Source organism: Dermacentor variabilis, chromosome 2 (assembly GCF_050947875.1).
Source record: "Dermacentor variabilis isolate Ectoservices chromosome 2, ASM5094787v1, whole genome shotgun sequence".
Taxonomy (NCBI): domain Eukaryota; kingdom Metazoa; phylum Arthropoda; class Arachnida; order Ixodida; family Ixodidae; genus Dermacentor; species Dermacentor variabilis.
Window position 1 is genome coordinate 227,444,528 of NC_134569.1, and position 23,486 is coordinate 227,468,013.

The 23,486-nt window shown below is 48.6% G+C and overlaps 1 protein-coding gene across 1 annotated transcript in view; it reads left to right on the forward strand.

Annotated features, from left to right (window-relative positions):
- Positions 1-23,486, forward strand: part of LOC142573134 (ATPase WRNIP1-like) — a 101,205-nt gene that overhangs the window by 74,334 nt on the left and 3,385 nt on the right. The window contains exons 5-7 of the mRNA XM_075682667.1: positions 4,031-4,218; positions 5,567-5,722; positions 21,338-21,417. Coding sequence (XP_075538782.1) covers positions 4,031-4,218; positions 5,567-5,722; positions 21,338-21,417 — 424 coding nt within the window. The remainder of the gene's footprint in view (positions 1-4,030; positions 4,219-5,566; positions 5,723-21,337; positions 21,418-23,486) is intronic.

A 23,486-nucleotide genomic window follows, 5' to 3' on the forward strand; every position in this document is an offset into this window, starting at 1 on the left:
CAGCGTATGACTCGCACCTTTGTTATGAGCACTGTTGTGCATTGGTGCAATCTCAGAGGCCACAGCTCAACTGATCATGGACACTGTGCAAGATAAGATGCATGGCTGTGAGGCAGAAGCATGTGTGAGCAACTGGCTGAGCAAGCAGATGGTCTTTGGTGGCAAGCTCCGTGCATATTGTTCTTGCCTGCTGCTTGCGCTGCACCTTGTGGACATACCAAAGTCTCTTCTGCGCCATGTGCTGTAGGGAACTGCACCCCTTCTTATGCAGGCCTTTACACTGTCAATCACCTCGCTGGCTCATGCAGGAAGATTCCACTCTTAAAAACGCATTGCACAGTGTGCTCTGCTTAATCCCCTTGGGTTTTTACAAGCTTAATGTAGGTAAACCTTGATATAACAAAGTCAATAAAAATGTCAATTTGCTTCGTTATATTGAAGTTTCGTTGTACAGTGGAACCCCATTCATACGTTTTTCACTGGACCGCGGAAAAAAAACGTAACAGCCGGGAAAACGTAACAGTGAGGAAAGCTTCAAAAATGAATGAAAAAAGTGCAGCTTCAACTATAGACAATTTATTTCCACAGAGTGCGCTTAGGACCTAAAAAAAGTCCAGAATGGTGGCTTGCCGTTTCTTTCGCTCGCTAGAAATCACCACTCGTTTCTCAATAGCCTGGAAGGCCGCATTGCTGTCAGCGTCGCTGTGAGGTGCGACGTACCTGCGGGGGAGGTCCAGAGCCACGACGGCTTCTCCAAAGCTAGGATTTGGCAACTCCCCGGCATTATGTGGCTCGTGCATCGCAGTCTGCGGCTTCACTCGCGACCGAGTTCCCAACGATCTCGGCGATGCTCTGACACTCTTGACGTCACGACGACAGCATCCACGGCGATGTAATCGTCGTATGCAAGTTTCCTTCCTCCATGGTCGTATGTGACCGCCATTTTGGCTTTTGGCGAGTTTTGGTCGCGCTTGGCCGGGCTTGGCTATGGAACTGGCGTGCGGCTTCTTGCAGCCAGTTCCATAGCCAAGCCCAGCTAAAACTCGTCAAAAGCCAAAATGGCGGTTGGAGCACGTTGCCTACTTTAGCCCAGGCGGGTTCGGGGGGCTAAGTTGCGACGCATCATGCGGGATCGTTTTCACAGCTAATACGTAACAGCGGGGTTCCTTATACATTGGATCCTATGGAAGCTATGCCGGGACCGGATGAAAACGACGTAGCAGCCGGGAAAACGCAGCAGTGAGGAACGTAACAGCGGGGTTCTACTGTATTGAAATTCAGCCTGTATATCCCTCCGACAGTCTTACGTGCCACTTGCTCATTTCGAAAAACATTAAATAAAGCACTGTTCCCATCATCTTTCAGTGTGCCACTGGAACATCCGGTCACTTCAAGTGGTAGTATTGTGCACAATTTCTTTCATTGAAAGCAGCCTGAAAATACTTGCACTTAAAAACCAAGAAGCTTAAACTGTTGAAGGCAGCTTAAAAATTGATGTATACTCCTGGTGAATCTTTGCAAGGTGCATGTTGCAGCACGCCACATGTATAGCATATGCCAGACCATTGTGCACCATCTGAGTAAAAATGCACATGATAATTGGAAGCACCATCACAGTTGGTACGGTTCTGACAAGATGAGCACCGTGGACATCGTGTGCTTTTACTGTGCTAATTGGTGATGTGCTAGGTATTGGGGTATGCCTTCAACATCGCGCTTTCTGGTAGCATTGCAGCTTCTTGCAACACCATGCTTGAAGCCTTGGGAATGAAAATGATGTAAGCAAGAAGTTCACAAATGTACGTGGGGTTTAAACCAAGAACCCTGCGGCTCTGAGCTGGGTGCTAAACCGCTGCTCCATTGCAGCACTGCCAGTGCTTGGCAGAAAAGTTAGGGTTATCCGAGTTCACAAAATAGTTTTAGTGGGTCGCAATTATACTAAGACATCAACTGAAGGTACAAAATTTCATTTTTAATAGATAAATTTAGCCTTTATCTCCTTAACTGCCGATGACAAGGTAGCTCATCATCACAACGGCACGAGGGCAATGCAGACGCCATGTTACCTGTAACTCATCTGTTCCTTCAACAATTGCTGTTGATCTGTGCATCTTGCCATGAGAACGCATACAGCACGTATATCGCTGGACCTGTTCCTAATCTGGCCGCCCTCGACTGGGAAGTGCCTATCAGCGACACCCTCGGTACCAGATACTATGGGAGCATCACGGGAACTTCGTCCTGTCCTATAAAGCCAGCAGATTCAGCAGCCTGCATCATTGGGCACGGTGGCACCGCAGAAGCCATGTCACCTGTAACTCCTCTTCTCTTCCTTGAACAGATGCTGTTTATCTGTCCACCTTGCCATGAGAACGCATACAGCACGTATATCGCTGGACCTGTGTTCCTGATGTGGCCGTCCTCGACTGGGAAGTGCCTGTCAGCGACACCCTCGTCACCAGATACTACGGGAGCATCATGGGAACTTCGTCCTGTCCTATAAAAGCAGCGGATTCAGCAGCCTGCATCAGTGGGCACAGTGGCACTGCAGAAGCCATGTCACCTGTAACTCGTCTTCTGTTCTTTGAACAGGTGCTGTTGATCTGCGCGTCTTGCCATGAGAATGCATACAACACGTGTATCACTAGACCCATTCCCGAAATGGCCGTCCTCGACTGGGAAGTGCCTGTCAGCAACACCCTCGGCACCAGATACTACAGGAGCATCACGGGAACTTCGTCCTGTCCTATAAAGGCAGCGGATTCAGCAGCCTGCGTCAGTGGGCATGGTGGCACTGCTGAAGCCATGTCACCTGTAACTCGTCTTCTGTTCTTTGAACAGGTGCTGTTGATCTGCGCGTCTTGCCATGAGAATGCATACAACACGTGTATCACTAGACCCATTCCTGAAATGGCCGTCCTCGACTGGGAAGTGCCTGTCAGCAACACCCTCGGCACCAGATACTACAGGAGCATCACGGGAACTTCGTCCTGTCCTATAAAGTCAGCGGATTCAGCAGCCTGCGTCAGTGGGCATGGTGGCACCACAGAAGCCATGTCACCTGTAGCTCATATTCTGTTCCTTGAACAGGTTGGTTTCTATTCATATTATGGTTACAAAAATGATAATCACTTCATTGTAGTGCTGCCGTGCCCAAAAGTGTTTTATTTGTCATTCGCTTCTCTGTGTCTGTTTTATCTGGTGACATTGAAACGAATCCAGGTCCTAAAACAGCAGTGCTGTTGAAAGAGCTGCTTGACGAGCAACAAGCCATCAAAATGGATTTAGCCGCCTTGAGCAAGAGAATAAAACAAGTTGAGAAGACGGTGCAAGTTGTCAGGGACCAAGCCAAAGTGATAGCCGAGATGAATAAGACAAACAAAACCCTGAACGCGTCTGTAAAAACGCTGCACGATAGGCATGTGTCATTGGAAGGCAGAAGCAGACGAAATAACCTCATGGTTTTTGGAATTCAGGAAGGTGAAAAAGAACCAACAGAAGAATTATCTACGAAAATGCTTACCGATTTATTTGACAAACATCTGAACGTAACTCTGCACACAGTTGAATGAATACATAGGATCGGGAAACGGCAGAGCAAACAGGCGCAAGCTGTTATTCTAAAGCTTTACGATTCCAGAGAAAAGATACAAAAACTGTAAAAAACTAAAAGGAACTGGCATATCTATTGCTAATAACTGCAGCAAGGAAACAGTTACCAAATGCAAACTTTTTTGGAAATCTGCACAGGATGTAACGAAAACAAGGACAGCGTGTGCGTCTTGACTATGATAGACTGTTCATCAATGGTGATGTGTACATTTGGGACGACGGAAAGAACTGTCGAGTCAAGGTCAGGCGTGCTAAGAGTACTCTATCAGCAGTAAGCGAGGACTGACCGATTTGCTCCATGGCATTTTTGCATAGCGAGGTTTGGAAGCATCTGAAACACTTCTTGTGGCCTCGTATCCCGGGTGTCGTCCTGGGATTTAAAAAATGACACTTTGTTGATTATGTACGCTTTTGGCAGGCAGCTATTGATGGAGGAAGAAGCGGTGGACTTTTTGGCAGCCATGTGTGATGGAGATGCCCGCACGGCCCTCAACTCGCTCCAGACAGCTGTCGAGGCTCACCGCAGCACGGGAGGAGGCCAGCGAATCACAGCCGAGAGCATCAAGGAAGGCCTGAAGAGGACTCATTTCCATTACGACAGAGCAGGTATGTAGGCGTGATGGTTGCCAAGGACCTACTGTGGAAAATCATACCAAGAATAGTGCTAGATCAAAAGGTGACACTAGTAACTGCACATTTACCACCAACATAGCCATTCATTTGTAATGAAAAGGATCAGTAGTATGTCCTTTTTATTGATTAATCTGAAAATACTCTCAGTTCAATATGTGACCTAGATAGGAGTGGTGAATGCAGCAACAAAAGTAAAAAAAATCAGAGCTGATATACAATAACATTTTGGCACATAAATGCAATAAAAAGGAAGTGCATTAGTACTTCAATACATTAATACAACACAAATGTTATCAGTAGTGCTATCGGTAGATGGATCAGTAGCACATGCATTTTTCTAACCTTCTTCCTTTTAGATTTGAACAACCTTCTGGATTCAAATTTTTTCGTATCTCTCATTACTACTTCACTGTGTGCCGATAACTTATAGTATGTGCCGACACATACTATTTTCAAAACATAGAAACAGAAAATACTGTGTAGAATGCCAAAAATAATCACCCAGAGTGAGTGTTGGTGACCAAATCGAGCAGCATGCATGCTTAGAAGTGTTGATGACTGTTTGTGTTCTGGAAATTACATGATGCAATAAATTTCTTGTGAGCTTAAAACACTGAACTGCTCAAATAAAGCATTGTGCGGCTAGCATACAATATAGCCAAACAGTGGCTTTATACAAATGGTACTGCTGTGCCTTCAAATTAAAATTTTTTAATGTAATTTATGATTGGAAACTGAACTTCAATCCCACGCTTAATTTGCCGACATATTGATGAGCTTCGGCTCATAAAATGCCTTCTCCAAAACATTGAGAGTTCTATGTAAGTCAATGCTTCTGATGCTGATAAGTGTTGACAGGAATGATCATGATTATCTCATATTGGCCAAGTGTAATTTGGTTTACACATTCCAAGACTAAAAAAGCCTTTTATTTAAGCTTATCTTATTTTTCCCACCCTTTAGCAAGCTGAAAATGCTAGCAGTATTGTAAATAAGGAAACAAATGTGAATTCCATAGCAGCGGGTGCAAGACGGAGGAAAATGTGTGTGCTGACCGGCGTAACAGTTTATGCCCCGCCCACAAACCTTTTTGACTTGGTCAAACTATTGTGTACCTCAATGCAAAGAGCCTGTTTGAACAGCAAAGCATTAATAAACCTCAAAAATATGTTTTGTTTGAGCATATTTGTCAGACTTGAATGAACATTTGTATTTATTCTGCTTGAACAAATGTACAAGTGGCCTTGTTCCCTACATTTGACAAAGTTGAACATTTTATGCATGCACTCGCTACAAGACTTTCCTAACAATTACTGTGCAGGCGACCAGCACTACGACATCATCTCTGCCTTCATCAAGTCTATGCGTGGTGGTGATGCGAATGCAGCACTCTACTACCTGGCACGCATGTTGGCCGGAGGGGAGGACCCACTCTTCATCGCACGCAGGCTTGTCGTCTTTGCCAGCGAGGACATTGGTGAGCAGAGACACTTGTTGAGGGAGGCTTGTTTGGGAACGGTTTAGGACCATAGCCGTTTTTATTATCTCGCAGCCTCGAACCAGCGCTCTCGCATGCTGGTTTGCTTGAGCCACCACCATGGCAATGGCCACGGTGGTGCTAGCTAGGTGTTTCGACGTTTGCTACCAAGCTTCCTGCTGTTCAGTGCCATGTCTTTCATTGAGCGAATTCGCCGCTGACTGCACCGTTTTCATCCTCGTTTGGTGGCCTTGAATGGCAGAAAGAACGGCAAGGGTCAAGCGTTGCATGATGCCAGTTCTCAAAAGTCAGCTTCGCCACAATACAGTGGTGTTACGCGGTAATGCATTTGTGAAGTATAGACCATATTATTGGCAAGGAGGAATGTAGCCTTGAACCAGTGCACTGCGCCTCTCTTCTCCTCGCACTGGTATGTGTGGATTCCATTTCTCCCAATGGCAGCTTGAAAAGGTAGCGGTATAAGTGTGAATTAGTGCAATTCTAACATGTTCTGTCTGGGATTTCTGCGATGTCAGATGACTCAAGGTCGACAAGCTACCAATCTGCTGTATTCGGCTGCAAAAATCACTTTACGAAGCAAGCGTGAAGTGCGTCTTCAGCCGTGCCGACTTTGTGGACACCGCCGCTGCAATAGCAGAGAAGCGTCCATTTTGTATTGCCAACCAGCACAAACAGAAAGGACTTGATGCCATCACATGTACGTTCGGAAGGTTTTGTTCCCAGTGAGCACTCGGCGGCGAACTCAGAACTCGGCAGCCATGATCAAACTGGGACATGAAAGAAAGGTGCTTATTTGAGTCAGTCAGCTATTGCGAATGATGAAGCTCACTATTTCTTTGTGCATGCACATGAACTCTTTCGTTACCGCGAGAAAATTGTCATTTTTTTATAGGTCTCAGAAGAAGAAGAAATTTTGCTAAAGAATAGTCCGGCAGTTCTTGCTGTGGTGGCCTCAGGTGACGGCTCGAAGTCCTTGGACTCGAGCGGCATCTTGGGCTTGCTGGACGGCCCAGAGCTGGTCTGCCAGCTCTGAATTTTTGATAGCCGCCTCCCAGCAGCGGCGACGCCTACAGAGAAGGTCCCCGGTGACTCCCGCATCCGGGGCGGCGTCGGGAAGAAGCGAGCTCGAGCCTTATCCTACTCTGGCAACGGCTGCGATTATGGACGGGTTGCGAACGGAGCTGGTTTGATTACCGTTGTCGCCGGCACATTCCCAGAGTATGTGTCGCAGCGTTGCTCTCTGTCCACATGTTTTACACGTGTCTGTTGGATATAAACGCGGATAGCAGTGGTGTAAGATAGCAAGGCTAGGGTAAGTGTGTGTCTGGAGCAAGCGTAATGTTACGGCCTCGTTCCTGTCCAATTTATCGCTTGGTGGCGGGAATGTGCATCTTTCGAGTCTGTAGTGTTGGGTGAGGTCTCTGAAAGTGATTAGGCGATCGCCCCACACCCAGTGTGTTTCTTGTTGCTGTGTTTCTGTTTTAGTATCCCGATCCGGCAGATCCGATGCCCTGCTCTCGGGGGCGGAGGCGGCCACATAATCAGCGGCGGCTCGGCGTGTGAGACTTCGAGCCGTGGCGTGGGCCGCCTCGTTGCCCGCGAGCGGAACATCGGTGTGTGCCAGGGTCCAGAGGAGGAAGACCATAGAATTTTGGGGCTGCGAGGGCGATGACAAGTCGCCGTCGTCACAAATTTGGAGTATGCGGGCCGCTTCCCGCGAGACACGACCGCGTGCGAAGCCGCGGTTGCCGCCTGCGAGTTGCTGATCACGATCGCAGCGTTCGGCACCGCGACGAGTGCTAGGGCTATCGTGACTTCTTCGGCCGCCTCCGTGTGTCCCGTGGTAACCGTGGCGCTCGCGAGGCACTTACCCGAGCGGTCTACAACCGCTATCGTGTGTACGCTTCTCCCTCCTCCATATCGCACCGCGTCTACGTACACTGCCTCGTTGCTGTTACCAAACTTCTTCTGAAGGTTGCTTGCTCGTTTGTCGCGTCTCCCGGCGTGGTGCGTCGGGTGCATGTTCTTGGGAAGCGGCAGGATGATCAGGCGGTCGTGAACAGAGGCGGGAACCGCCGTCTTTTCTCCATGCTGAGTGTGGTACGCGATGCGGAGCGACTCAAGGATGCATCGACCTTCCTTTGACCTCGATAATCGTTCGTATTGCGCAACGTCGTGCGCCTTGGTTAACTCGTTAAGGGAGTTGTGAACTCCGAGCTCTAGAAACTTGTCGGTGCTCGCGTTGAGTGGAACGCCGACCACCCTCTTAAAAGCTTTTTGGATCATGCATTCGACTTTGTTTTTTTCGGACCCGATCCACCTCAGGTAGGGGGCAACATACGTTATGCGGCTTATCGCGTACGCCTGCACGAGATGGATCGCGCACTCTTCACGCATACCATTGCGTCTATTCGTGTTGCGACGCAAGAGTCGGATCGTGTCATCTACCGAACGACGAAGTATTCGCACTGTCTCTCCGTTATGGTCGTTTGCCTGCAGGTGTAACCCTAGGATTCTAATTTTCTCTACGTGCGGTACGGGAGTACCATCTGCCAATGTAATGCATATTTTGGAATACTCCCGTTCCTGTTCGCGCAGGGCTTTACGACCTCTCCTTGTGGGTTTGTAGAGTAAGAGTTCGGACTTGGTAGCCGAGCACTCGAGGCCCGTTCCACGCAAGTAATTCTGAACCGCATCTACTCCTGCCTGTAGCGTTCGCTTGACGTGACCGTCACATCCTCTCCCGGGAACTCAGAGGGTGATGTCATCCGCGTAGAGACTGTGATGTAATCCTTCTATTTCTGTTAATTTCTCGGGTAGACCAAGTAGAACTAAATTAAAGAGTAATGGTGATATGACGGATCCTTGCGGCATGCCGCACGGACACGTTTCATATTCCGGCGATTCCTCGTCTGCGCCGCCGACGCATGTGCGCCTGCCCGCGAGGAAATCTCTAACGTAATTATACATTCTTTGGCCTAGTCCTAATGTTCTAATTGTTTTTAAGATCGCTTCGTGCTTAACATTGTCAAAGGCCTTTTAAATATCTAAGCCTATAATTGCCTTAGTGGAGCTGGTAGTGTCGTCTACGATCTGGTGTTTAAAGGGACACTAAAGGTTACCAGAAACTCAAGTTAAAGTGGTAGAGCAATGTTCTAGAACGTCTAAGGCGTCAATATAATCGTGAACAGAGCTTTAGTAACCGAGAAATTGAGGTAAATGCATGACACGATTTGAGACCCCCCAGCGACATTCCGGTACTAGCCCGATGACGAAAGGACTCCTCATAATTTGTGTTACTAATACTCAACTATTCGTATTAAAAATATCATTTCATTATATTATAAGACGGAAAAAAATGTTATTTGTCTACGTCTATTCGATTCTAAGAAAAAATAACATTTTGACGTTACCCTTCAGTAATATGGGTGTTTGAAAGGTTTCGTTTTCGCTCGACTCTGCGCGCTCGACTCTGCGCCGCGCACGCTTTGGAGTTTCAGTAGTTTCGTTATCGCGTCGTGCTGTGAGGGTTCTGCTGGCTCGCGAAACTTTCATTTGGAACAAGCAGCGATAATGCCACGTCCATGTGATGTCGTGGGAAGCCCTCGTTGCTTTCCCGCTCCGGAGAGCCGGTGTCGAGGCCGCCGGCAGTGCGAGCCCTCAGCAGCAGGTCGCGCTCGTCGGTGCTCAAATCGCTGAAGTTGAGCCCACCATCGCGAGCCAATCTGTCGGTGTCAGGGTCCATTGCGACGAGCGTCGAAGTTAGCGTCATAGAATGAAGTACCAGCTTATGGGCGCCTTGCGCTGGAGTTTGAGGTATAGTAGCGGCGCCTGGTGGCGGTGCGGGAAACGACATCTGGGTCGTGCCAGCTTGGGTCGTATTGAGCCCTGGCTGTGGCGAAGCACGTTTCTAGACCGAGTTTTGCGTCGATTCGCACATTTTTATGCCCTGTTGCGAGTGCGAAAAGGCTCGTCGCTTCTCATAGACCACGCCGACCACGCTGCGAGCTCGTAACGAAAACGGACTCTCCGTGTGCCGTGGGACGTAATTTGGGACGTAATTCGTTTCTCCTTGCGCTAGCCACTATACTCCCGCTTTCGCTCTGCTGTCGGCTCTGTCTTGGCTCTGTTTCTGGCCGCGCGTTCGCGTTTTGCGCAGAAAAGCCGTAGCGCCGTCTGCGGACGCCGTTCTACTCACCGATGGCGCAACGTCACTATGAGACCATGATGTCAGTACTCCTCGATCGGAGGGCGGGCGATTTGAACTGCGCTAGAGGTACGCGGACGCTTCAGAACGCATTTTCTCTTAAAATAAGTCTCTCCTTGGCACGAAACAAGCGTTTCGAGGTTTCTGTGATGGTATTTCAACAGTCCACGTTGACTTAATAGTAACCTTTAGTGTCCCTTTAAGCTGAAGCAATACGTCCTGTGCGGAGAGGTTGCGGCGGAATCCTAGAATGGTGTGCGGGAACGCGTCACGATCTGCGAGAAAGTCGGTCACGCGGGTGAGAACTGCGTGTTCCATGACTTTGCCGACGCAAGACGTAAGCGAAATTGGTCTTAGATTATCGAGCGTAACTTGCTTGCCAGGTTTGGGAATCATGATAACGCGGGCCCGTTTCCACGCTTCGGGAAGGGAACCCCCTCGCCAGCACACATTGACGTAGGCCGCCTGTCGGGAGATTGATTCGTCGTCTAGGTTGCGGAGAGTCTTGTTGGCAACCCGGTCCGGGCCGGGCACCGATCGAGTGTTTAGTTTGAACAGGACTATCCGAATTTCCGATTCGCTAAATTCCGCATCCAGTTCCTCATTTGCGACGCCATCGTACTCGGCGTGCTGAATGCTTTCGGCCTTCTTAAAGTAACGGTCACGTATTGCGTCTAGGAAGTTATTGTCTTTATAATCTTACTAATCTACGAGTCTTGTGGCCTTGAGCGGCCCGAGTCTCCTCCGGATCTAATAGGTGTCTAAAAAGGCACCAAGCGCTTGCCCCGGTCATCTGCCTCTCGAGGCCGTTGCACGTGTCTTCCCATTGTGCCCTACATACCTGGAGTGCGTGTTCTTCGATGCCTCTGTCTAACTGTGCTATGCGTTTGCGCAACGCCTTATCATGTCTTTGGCATTTCCATCTCTTTAGGAGGGCTCGCTTTGCTTCCCACATGTGTAGGAGCCTGCTGTCAATTATTTCGAGGTTCGCCTCGGGCGGAACGTCGCTCGTTGCTGCGCCTACGTCCCTTCTGAGCATCTCGGTCTACTCGTCTATGTCCGTGATCGGCTCGTCGCCTCGCCCCGCTTCTTCTCGCATCTTGCTGAACGTGTCCCACTTCACGAGTTTGAGCTTGCGACCTTTGCCCTCAGGGTTAGTACCACGACCGCTCGGGCCTGTGCCTATCATGATCTCGATCAGCGCGTGGTCGCTCCCCAAATCTTCGTGTGTATTTTGCCAGTGCGCTGTTGTTACATTTGAAACGAACGCAAGGTCTGGTAACGTATCGGCACTCGCGCTGTTCCCTAGGATCGGCGGGATTCGCGATTTGTTCAAGCCTTTGGTCTTGCGAGTCTTCCCAAAGGTGTTTGCCCTTGGGTGTTTCTCGGGTGTAGCCCCAGGCTCCGTGGGGCGCGTTAAAGTCGCCCGCAACAAGTAGAGGCTCGCCGCCGGAATCCGCGCGCGCGCCCCACAGTAGGTCCTCGAATCTGTGCTGCAGCGTCGGTTTACTATGTACGTTAAGGACGAAGAGTCCTCGGCCGCTCTTAGGAATTAATTCTACGATCACGTGAGGTATATTAATGCAGGCAAGTTCTCGCTGCGCCACATTGACGTTACATCGAGCGAGCACGGTGGCGACCGGCGTGGCGGGGGAGACGGTCGGCGCGGCACCATCGCCCCCGGCCCCGCGCCAACCGCCACGCGGGGTGTAGCCCATTTCCTTCTTTGCCTGTTCTCCGTCGCGGTCGCGTCTATGGCTTTGTAGCCAGCTAGTTTAACCGGATGGTTTGTCTCCTGTAAAAGGATGACGTCCGGTTTCGTCTCGCGGCTGCGTATGAATTGCTGAAGATTACCCCGCTTCCTCCTGTAGCCCTGGCAGTTCCACTGCCACATTGTGTATTGTTGTTTCTCAGTGTTAGTGTGCTTCGTTGCGTGTGTAGCCATGGTGATGCCTGCGTTTAATTTAACCCGTCACCATCGAGGCGACTTGGTTGCAGCTGCGGTTGCGTCTCTACGTCTGCGGACGTGTTTTGCTGCTGCTGATTGTGTTGTTGCTGTCTAGCGTACGGCTTGCTCATTGTTCTGATTGGTCTGCCTGCAGCTGGCGACAGCCTCGCTTCTATGTCATCTATGCACGCCAAGTGCGCGGCGAACATTTGTGTTATTTGTTCAGAGAGCTTAGCTAGCGCGTTATTGAACATTTGGTTCATATGAGCAGTCTGTTTTGTAAAACGTTCCTCGAGGCTCTTCTCGATGCTGTCTACTCGTTTCTGTAGTTTCTCATAATGGCCGCATCCCTGTTTGCTTTCAGGTCTTGCGGGATCTAGTGCGATCCTTTTCGCGGTAACTGGACGATCATCCCGTTCATCCGCCGTCTCCACCGAGCTGTCCTTGTCATCCGTGTCCAACCCGGCCGGCTCAGGCTGAGATGGAGTCGGTGATCGAGGCACCGAGGACGGCGGCATCGTCGTGTGACGTTGCTGTGGTTGCTGCGGTTGTGGAGCCTCGCCTTTCAATTTGAAATTTTCCTCTCTAAGGAACGCATTTTCGCGTTTAAGCTCGGCAATCATCGATTCGAATGGTTCTAGGCGTTGCCGTATTACTCGCTCTATTGCTCGCTCAAGCTCGTTCCCACCACCACCGCCGACGGCGGGTCCGCCAGGGCGGCCCACCGGAGCGCCTCCGCCGCTGGGAGAAGCGGCGACAGCCGCCCAGCTCACCTGTTGCCCAGTGCTCCTGTGACCTTGTTGCTGCCACGGCTGCTGCTGCTGCTGACTTTGTTGGTTGATGTGGCCCACAGCTGCGGTGCCCAGACTGCCGCCACCGCGCGTCATCGACGTGCTTCTCAGCCTCTGTGCTCATTTGCGAGAGCGGGATCGGGATTTTCCCACGCCGCTCTTTCCGCCGCGGCTAGTTGAGCGTCCGCTTCAGTTGTCGGTGACTGAATGACGGTCCATCTCTGGAAAATTGAGATAGTAGCCGGCGTTGCCATCACAGTCGCTGCTGCTGTTGTAAGCGCTGCCGTACGCTGTGGCTGCTTCTTCCTCTTCTTGTCTTTTTCGCTCTTGTTGGCGACGCTTGACTATGTGTGGGGTCTTGTATCTCGCCTTGCACCTGCGGTCTCCTGTGAAGTGTCCCTTGCCGCACAGTCAACACCGCAGCTCGCATCGATGTTCAGGCGACGGATTGTTGCGTCCGCATCCACGGCAAATCTTGTCGTTGGGATTGGGGCACACATCGGCGCGGTGTCCCAGCCTTCTGCACTCGTAGCACACGTCAATCTGCTTCCTGTAGAGGGAGCATCTGACGAGCATAGGTACGTAATATACGTATCTCGGTACGTGGAATCCGTCGAACAAAACGATTATGTTGTCCGTGTTGCTCATGCGTTTCGCGTGCAGCACTCCGTGGTTGCACTGCGTCACTAGATTAGCGATGATGTCTGCCGGGCTCTCGCTCTTGGAAATGTTCCTAATCAGGCACTTGCAAGTGTTCTCCGGGGCGGCTTGACAGGTGTTCGCCTTGAACTCTCGGTCTCCGATGCAAAGCTTGCTAATGGCTCCGTAGCATTTGGCTCTGTCTTCAGACGGCGTGCTGAGCACCACGACGTTCTGTTTAACGTTGAGGCAGATGCTATCTTCCCCGGCCGCTTCTCTGCCCGCACCCGCCACGTTACGTAGGCAGCAGTAAATGCGATCCGTCCCGTAATCGCGCACGTTGAAACCGCCGCGGGGGCGTGCGACGATTTTGTAATCGTCCGGCGGCAACTCTGGTATTCGGCTTGCCATGGCAACCTGCTGCACTTGACGGGCGTACTTCCATTTGTACTGCGCTGTGGTGACTCCTGTAGTCGACATGGCTACCGTCCGTCGCTGCATGTGCACATGCTGGTTATGCGCCGACTCGGTCGCACTGTTGGCCAGTTTTTCCCTCTTGACATCGCACCACCCCGCTCCCTCGCCGAAATCTTTCGGTCTCGCCGAAATCTTTCGGCTTAATATCTGTTCCTTCTACCTGCACAACTTCCATTTAACATCAGGAAAGGCCTGGCACTTTGCCGTCGGAGACTGGGAGCTCCAATGAGGTCCGGCGACACGGTAGGCTTGGCACGCCTCGCCGCCGCCGCGGCCGGGCAATAGTGGCCTACGTGGAGATAGGCTTAGCTTGCCCCGCCTGCGTGGCGGGACAAAAGGCGCTGCTTATCGGCCAGAAGATGGGCCCACCTGGCAAAACTTGGTGTCGGGGGAGTCCTGACGAGTCTGCCGACCGCTGGTAAAAAGAATTACCACGAGAAGCTCGATAATCCGCCGAAAACATAGGAAAATAGAGGAGCCGACACGAAGCACACCTGCACTCCGTAGTCTTCTTCTTCTTCATCCAATAGGTCTCAGAGAAAAATTATTTACCACTACAAAAGGTATTCTAACACACATTGCAGCATAGCGTATTGTGCATAATGAAATGCTCTGTCCAAAAACAGATGTTGTCAAACAAAAAAATGATTAGGTAAAACATAAGAATTCTGGAAAGTGCCATTTTTGCTGCCAGATGATAAAAACAACAATAAAAGAATATGATATTGTGACACGCTGACGAAGAAGATATTTTAATCTTCATCGGAAGAAGATGACGTTCTGGTCTTCACGCGCTGTCTGCCATCTTGTCAGCTGCTATAGTTATTGTAAATATTCTGTAAATACACACCTGACTGTTTTTAACCCCGTAACATTTTTGCTGGAGGTTGCGGGATCATTATCAAGACGGATTTACGCAGCGGGCACTCTTTGGCTGCATCTACAATGCCAGCTCAAGGCGAGAATGCTTCGGGCCCGTCGGCACCCATGCCTACCATTATTCTAGCACAACCCCCCGACCCAGGAACCTTTTCTGGCGCCGACAACACTGATGTTAAAGACTGGCTTCAACTATATGAGCGGGTGAGCGCCAGCAACCACTAGGATCATACCATCATGCTTGCGAATCTGATATTTTACCTCGTGGGCACGGCACACGTCTGGTTCAGACCCACAAGGAGGAACTTACCAGCTGGGACATTTGTAAACAGAAACTCAAAGATTTGTTTGGAAAGCTTGTTGGACGTCAGTGCGCCGCCCAAAAAGGCCTCGCTTCGCGTGTCCAGACGTGCACTGAATCCTATCTCACGTACATCCAGGACGTGCTCGCTCTGTGCCGCAAAGTGGATCCGAAGATGTCCGAACCTGATAAGGTTGCATATGTCATTAAGGGCATAGCAGATGATGCCTTCCATCTCCTTTTCTTCGAGAATTCTTCCACTGTGCAAGCCATCATTACCGAATGCCACGGTTTGAAAAAGCCAAGAGTCGCCGCATTGCCCAGCCATTTCCTCGCCTTCCCAACACGGCTGCTACGTCCACCTGTGAAGACCTCCGCAGTCCGTCCACACCCAATCGCTCTGATGACATCCTCCATGTGATCCGACGTGAAATAGAAGCCGCATCTCCTGTCATGACTCCAACCCATTGCCCCGACAATTGCCAGGTGACAGTCCGTCGTGCACCAAGAATTGGCCAACGTTGGCTCGACCAACGTCTGCTCAGTTAATCGGCCCGACTACACTCCGTCCAGCAGTGTCATACGCACCCGCAGCCTGAATGCCCTAACACGGTATCGCAACCCGGCCGAATGGCATAGTCCAGACCACAGGCCTATATGCTTTGCTCGTGGCCGTATTGGCCATATTTCACGTCACTGCCGGTCTTCGTGGAATTCGACCCCCTGCTCCTACCACCCATCCCTCGGCCCCCATGCTGCTCTTCGTTTCGCCCCACAAACGCAGCCAGCAAATTCTGGCGACACTTCTCGTCCTACCCGCTCTAGCCACTCTCCTTCATCACGTCGCCGCTTCTCCTGATTGCCCCCATCTCGCCGATCACCATCCCCTAGCTCCTTCCGGCGCACCCTTCCCGAAAACTAACGGGTGCAGCGCCTGTAGGTGATGCTGCCAAACCGACCCGACGCAAAAATCCTCTTTTGACCTTGCCCACACATCGGAACCTCATTAACGTGAACGTGGATGGTGTACCTGTTACGGCTCTAATTGACACTGGTGCGCACGTATCTGTGATGAATGCTCAGCTTCGGAATCGTCTCCAGAAAGTCCTCACTCCTGCGCCTTCGCCTGTGGTCCAAGTCGCCGATGGTGGAACACCAGCCATAATTGGCATGTGTCCGGCTGGCTCAGGTGAGTATCGCCGGACATCATACTTCTGTTTTGTTTTATGTACTAGAGCACTGCCCTCACGACCTCATCCTGGGCCTTGACTTTCTGTCTACACATTCCGCTTTGATAGACTGTTCTACTGATGTTGTGCAACTCGCTCTACCTGCTGCTATTGACCCTCCCGATAGTTCTCCGATACGGCTGTGTTCCACAGCGCATATTCGCCTCCCTCACCGTGCCGTTACCTACATAGGTGTCTCCGCCGTTCCACCTGTACCAGACGGTGACTACATCGTATCTCCTAATCCGGATGTCCTGCTATTGCATAACGTCGCTTTTCCTCACACCGTCGTTACCATTTTGGACAACACGTCCTGCCTTCCGCTTGTGAACTTTGGACTCTGTGCACAAGTACTCCCGCGCGGAATATCCCTGGTGCAAATAACGCCAGCCAGAGACTACCACATTTCGGCTTTAACTTGTGACAGCTCCTCATGTTCAACTCTTGCTTCGCCCCCTGTCCCTTCAGACTTGAATGCCCTCACAAAAATGATTGCTCCCGACCTTCGTCCCCAGCGTGCTCAAGAGCTACGTTGCCTCCTTGCCTCATACTGGGACATACTCGACCTTGGAGAACACCCTCTAGGACAAACATCTGTCGTAAAACATCGAATAAGCACTGGTGATGCGAGCTTGATCCATCGGCGACCCTACCGCGTCTCGCCTACTGAGCGACATATCATCCAACACGAAGTTGACAAGATGCTTTCTCGAGGCATCATCGAACCTTCTTGCAGCCCATGGGCATCCCCTGTTGTACTAGTTAAAAAGGACAACAGTTGGAGATTTTGCGTGGATTATCGACACCTCAACAAGGTAACCAAGAGGGACGTCTCTCGGCTACCATGCATTGACGATGCCCTGGATTGCCTGCATGGAGCACAATATTTTTTGTCCATCGACCTGCGCTCCGGCTACGTACTGGCAAATTGCTGTCGATGACATAGACCGCGAGAAGACAGCATATATTACTCCCGATGGCCTGTATCAGTTCAAAGTCATGCCTTTCTGTTTATGTAATGCCCCGGCCACATTTGAACGAATGATGGACGCCCTCCTACACGGTTTCAAGTGATCCATCTGCCTCTGTTACCTGGACGACGTGATCGTTTTTTCTCCTACTTTTGCGACACACCTCGCGCGCCTGTCGACGATCCTATCTGTTTTCTGTCAGATGGGGCTACAACTAAATTCGTCCAAGTGCCACTTCGGTCGTGAAATTTCTGTGTTCGGTCATCTGGTCGATTCTTCTGGTGTACGCCCTGATCACGATAAAATACGGGCAGTCAAAGACTTTGCCGTGCCAACATTTGGACTCAGTATTTAGTCATGGGACGCAGTATTTAGTCCTTAATTACACAGGTGTGTACCCATCATCTTCAGTCACATTACGAGCCCTGATATGCTTAGTAGTAATTGCACTGACAGGCCTTCATAGCTGTATCAGGTGTAGCGGGGCGATGTTAGCCCTTGGAGGTAGTAAAAGGCATGCATTCATTTTTTTTTAAACTAGCCATTTTCATGGCCCCTAGGTTGTCCGAAAAATCGGATGTTGATTGTATTTTCACAAATGTGATCGTACTTTTAATTGATCTTATACTTTTGCAGCTAAGCAACCCATTTGAAAAGCGCAGGGGGTTAATAGAGTACTTTTGTGTATTGATCCCTGCAGTAGTTGCTCCATCATATTAAGTCCGCCTAAAGGAAGCGATGGAAGTGCAGAGGCGCGACTGTCACTTCCAAAGCTGGCAAAGGAGAAGATGGCTCACTTGCAGGTAGCGTGAGGAAAGAACACGCTAGCACGCACGACCTGAGCAGCCACGGTGTCTGCCGCTCACGAGATCCCACTGCACAATGGTTGGCCGGCCTAAATAAACTGTGGCTATAGCGGCTACCTCTTCATGCCGCCTTTCACAAATTGGTAACCCGGATGACCGAGCCCAGCCATGCTGGCGTCAACCCACAAATTGGTGACCCGGACGACCGAACCCAGCCTTCCCACAAGTTGGTGACCCAGATGACTTGAGTCCAGCCATGCCTGCGTCAGTGCGCCAACTCTACTAAGGCAAGTGACATGGCCTCACGTGGTCCGGCAGATGTCCCGTGTTTATAGGGTGTCTGGGCATCTACATTGACACACCTGACATCTGGTTCATCCAGCTGGACAGCCATTTCCTTCTCAGCAGGGTTCCAGGCTCCAGCTGCATTCCAAACTCCAGTTGCCACCCTTGGCCCTGACTACTACAAGGACTTGCGGGCAGCCATCCTTGCTTACTACGTCACCTAGAGCGCTCAGTCTCCTCCAGCTGGTGCTCCGTCACAACAGCTCTTGCCATTTGAGCCGACGTTTCATTCTGCGTCTTGTTGTCTCACATCGCCTGCGTCCAGCCGTGCCGATGGGCAGCATTCAGGAGCATTCAGCATGCGCCGACCTCTACTTCAGACCTCTACTTGGTTCGTGAACCTCCTCCCCAGCTCAAAGGCAGCTGCGCGACGATTCTTTCCAAGAAATTCACTGGGCCAGACGTAAGTACTTTCGGCTATTTTATGGCCCATCGCTTTCCTTCCTTGGACGTTCCTGCAAGCTGTCCGCTTTCTGTTCAGGAGCTCCTCACTCATCACCATAGGCTCCACTAGGCTCATATTTCACTCTCGCCAACACAGAGGCACCATGAGCACAACCTTCGTGATGCATTCAGCGACAACCGCAATCCTGATGCTATTGGCATTCGAGATTTCACCACAGACAGCTGCAGGAGAGCCTTCTGATGTTCTGTACTCACGCCTTCCACAGATGCATGGCCTACTGAAGCATCCACACTTTAACGACAGAATTCAAGACTCTTTTATGACTGCTTATGCATGTAGGCCGTTGATCTAACAGTACTTTAGCCGATGTGAAAACTGTCAACTACTGAAATTGGCAACATCCCATCCACATTTGTTCCTTTGAAATTTGTAAAATCAGTCTGATAATTTGTAATGGCACTTCTATGATTGGTTTGCAGTTATTACAATTATGTGCAATTAGTGTGTTTTGCTATGTGTTAGCATTCTTCGAAGTCAGTACAGTGTGGTTCCTGCCATATTTATAGCAGATAGTAAGCATTAGATATATATATGGCAGTCTAAACAACTGCACCATTTTGTTGCTGGGTTTCTCATTGCACTTTTTTAGGTAAACCTTAAATCAGTACTCTTGAAGCACAGGCTGCCTTCTAACATTTCATGCAGCATAAACGTAAAATGTTTTGGTAACAATTAAGTCCAGTGCCCAGTGATGAGCAGTAAAAATCTAGCCCCAAGGTCTTCAACTTTCATGTCCAGGATGGAGGATAAAGAAGAAATGCGGGGGGTTTTGTTGTTTGTTAGGTAGCATTTTAGCACATCACAATGTCACTGCTGAAACATCATGATCTGCGTACACACATGGCCCTCTGTATCATAGTCATGATGCATCTATATCCTGCTTACCATAATGAAAACTATTTCATAGAAATAAAAGACTGTATTTGCACAACGCCTTGTTTTCACCGTCTACCCACCACAAAAGTCATCTTCAGTTCCTTCTAGTGCAGTAGAAATGCCACACTTACAGCAAACTCAGTAATGGCGACCACTAACCAAGGCATAAAATAACGACGTCTGTCCGATGGCAGTGTGGTTAGCTGCCTTGCATTGACCTTTCTTATTTCTGTATTAGGAGGTGGTTTCGTCTTTGATTTTGAGTAGAATTAGTTATGATTGTAACACGCGTGCAAATTTGAGTGCACTTTTTTATTAAGAAAAGGTGCGTGCTAGACTTGCGCAAATACGGCATATGCTAACCTCCACAATCTAGAGCATGCCTCCTCTTTGCACTCCATCTTGATCCATGAAAGTGGATAGCAGAGCTTACCCCTCAACTTAAGTGGTCAGTGTGAATCATTTCATGGTGATTCACAAGCGGGAATTGTGAACAAGTTTGCTCAACATATACTAACATATAGGCAGCGTTGGACGTTAAGAAGGAAACTGAAGAAGCCAAGGATTGCACCACGAGTGATGAAATGAAAGAAGGTCGTGGTTTTGCCCGAAAGGTGAAGCCTTAATTGCAATAGCAAATTGTTGGACAGCTATGCGTAGATGACTTATCCTCCCATCAACAGCATAAGGTGCACAGACACGATATTATCGCACACTTCAGCTTTATATGGAACCTCACAGCGATGTCGACGCCATTATGGATGGCGGAAATTCAATTGGAGTGTCTATATAATTCCTGTTGCAATAAATTGTTAGGCGTTGCGTTAAGGGACAGGAAAACAGCAGTGTGAATTAGAGAACAAACGGGGGTGGCCGATAACTAGTTGATATTAAGGGGAAAAAATGGAGCTGGGGAGGTCATCTAATGCATGGGATGGATAACTAGGGGTCTATTATAGTTACAGAATGGGTGCCAAGGGAAGTGAAGTGCAGTCGAGGACGGTAGAGGACTGGATGGCGTGATGAGATTAGGAAGATTGTAGGCATAAGATGGAATGAGCTGGCCCAAGAGAGGAGTAATTGAAGATAACTGGTAGAAGCATTTGTCCTGCAGCGGACACAAATAGGTTGATGATGTTGGTGCTCGACATCTACTCACATGCGCTGAAGTGAAGGCACATTTGTTAAGGGAGGTCTCATCGTGGGAACCACCGAGAAGCGCTATTGAAAAGCACTGTTTGAATAAGTCACGAGCCAGCACTGTGTTTGATGTGGCGGAGTAAGAGAAGGGCTTCCAATTGAGCAACGTTTCTAAATTTTAGGGCGAATAGTTTAGAGTGGTTTGAGAACCAGTACTTTTTATGGGGTTTCAATATCAAGAATTGTATGCCATTCTTCCTTTACATTAGGGTTCGCATGGCAAATCAAATCGCCGATTTCTTCTGGGGATAAAGCGAGACATAGCTATCTGGCACCAAAGTGCACCTTGGAGATGATGTTGCATTCACATGTGCAAATCACTGTGCAGCACAATTGTGTGCTGCTGGGCATCATTGCACCTTATCTGGGTGCTTTCTCAGTGATTAGGCCTGTAATATGATTATACATTTATCAAATATCCTAAATACTCCTAAATACTGCTGTTCTTTTACTCACCAGGTGTTGCAGACTCCCATGCACTCGTCCTTGCTGTAGCAACACACGACAGCGTCATGAAAGTGGGGCTGCCTGAATGTAGGGTGAGTTTCAATCGTTGCTTTATTTTATACCCTTGTGTTTAAAGGTTACGTAAGCAATCATTTGATATATTTGCAACATTTTGCATCGAGCTTGTTTGGACCCTGATGCAGGCAACTATGCTTTGGTCAGCTTTTAAGTTTTCTGTTCTCATGCAATACACTTTACCTTAGGGTGGTACTGGTTTACATGAGTTTGAATAGTACTGAACTCGTGGCAGGCAACCAGTGCAGAAACAGCACAGACCACATGAGCAGAGAAAGTAACATTGACAAACATAAATGCTTCTAAATCTAAAGTTGTCCTCTGTGCTCCAAAAGGTAAAAAATCAAGAAATGTACATGTTAACTTACGCACAGAATTATTAGGAAGTGTTGACTCTGTGAAGACTTTAGCAGTGATTTTCGCTAAAGATTTAACTTGGGATGAACATGCAGACTGTGTTTAATCGAAAATGTTTTCCTCAGTAGGCATTCTCATGTATATTAAGCGTACTGTTCCTTCTCTAAATTTCAACTGCTGTTGCATGACTCCTTAGTTTTCTACAAAATGCAATATTATGGCATTATCTGGTGCAGAGCAGGCATGTCCAACCTAAAGAAACTGCACTTTCTAAAAAAATAGAGCTGTTCATTGCATTGCGAATGCGCCATTTTTGTTTTTTCCGCATTAATGATATTGTCTGGAAATATGATGTCCTGCCTGTGTTCGCGTTATATAATTATCGCTTACTCTTAAGTTATCAGTTTTATTGAAAGCAAAACGACACTGTAATATTCTCATTATCTGACCTTCATGAAAACACCAACATCCAAGAAACAAGACACAAAGAAAAGTGGTTTATGCTAACACCTGGAACAAATTATGACAAACAGTCCTTACTTTGCACAGTGCTATCCCTCCCAAATAAACTTATATCTGAAAATTGGGAAGTCTCCTGCATCTCAAGCTCTCAAATTAGGCTGTATTGCCAACAAGAATTGATCTGTGTGTGGGTATTAATATCATCATCATCATCAGCCTGGTTACGCCCACTGCAGGGCAAAGGCCTCTCCCATACTTCTCCAACTACCCCGGTCATATAAATAATGAATAATATAATAATGAATATATATGTGGACATATACAGGGTGTCCCAGCTAACTTTAGCCAGAGTTTAAAATGTGCAAATGCTACGTAGCTGGACATAACCAAGGTAATGTTGTTTGCCGTTGCTTGGAGGAGGAAACTCGCATTGTTTTGTTTTTTTCATTTCGCTTAGTTCGATAATTAGGCCTAATTAATTTACTTCTCAAATATTATAATTAGATTAAAAGTGCCAGTGAGAAAATTGTAGAGCAACATTACAAGCGCCAGATACAGCTTGCCGTTGCTCAATATGTGCTACATAAATGTGTTTTTCCGAGCGTGAGATAAACCCTGGGATACACGCAAAGTGCCTCGAGCGGCCAATCATGTGGCAATTTTTCGTGCATTTGTGAGCTTCTTTCATGCTTGGAAAAGCACTTTTATGTAGCACGTATTGAGCAACAGAAAGCTGTATCGGGAGTTTTTCATGTCGCTCTACAATTTTCTCATTTACACTTTTCATTGAATTCTAATATCTAAGAAGTTGATTAATTAATCAAGAATAATTATCTAATTAGGCAGAATGAAAAAAGAAATTTGAGCATCTCCAAGCGACGGCAAACAACATTACCTTGGTTCTGTCCAGCTACATGGCATTTGCATATGTTTAAGCTCTGGCTAAAGTTAGCTGGGACACCCTGCATATGTTAGTATGTATTTGTGTAGAAATGGGCTGAACTGAGCTGGTTTCCTCCTAATGTATGTGTATTTATGTGTGTGTATACAGTTAGATATGTCTCTTTGTTTAGAATTATGTGCATTTGTATTTTTTGTATGTGTGCTGCACTGCTGTCATATCAAAGGGGCCAGGTCCCCTGTCAAGCAAATGGGAGCTTTTTGTCATGGCTCCATAAATTTAAATTTGAACAATGCTGCATAATGCTTATTTCAAAGCATGCAGAGTTAAAAGCAATAATGTACAGCAGAACCTCATTGATAGATT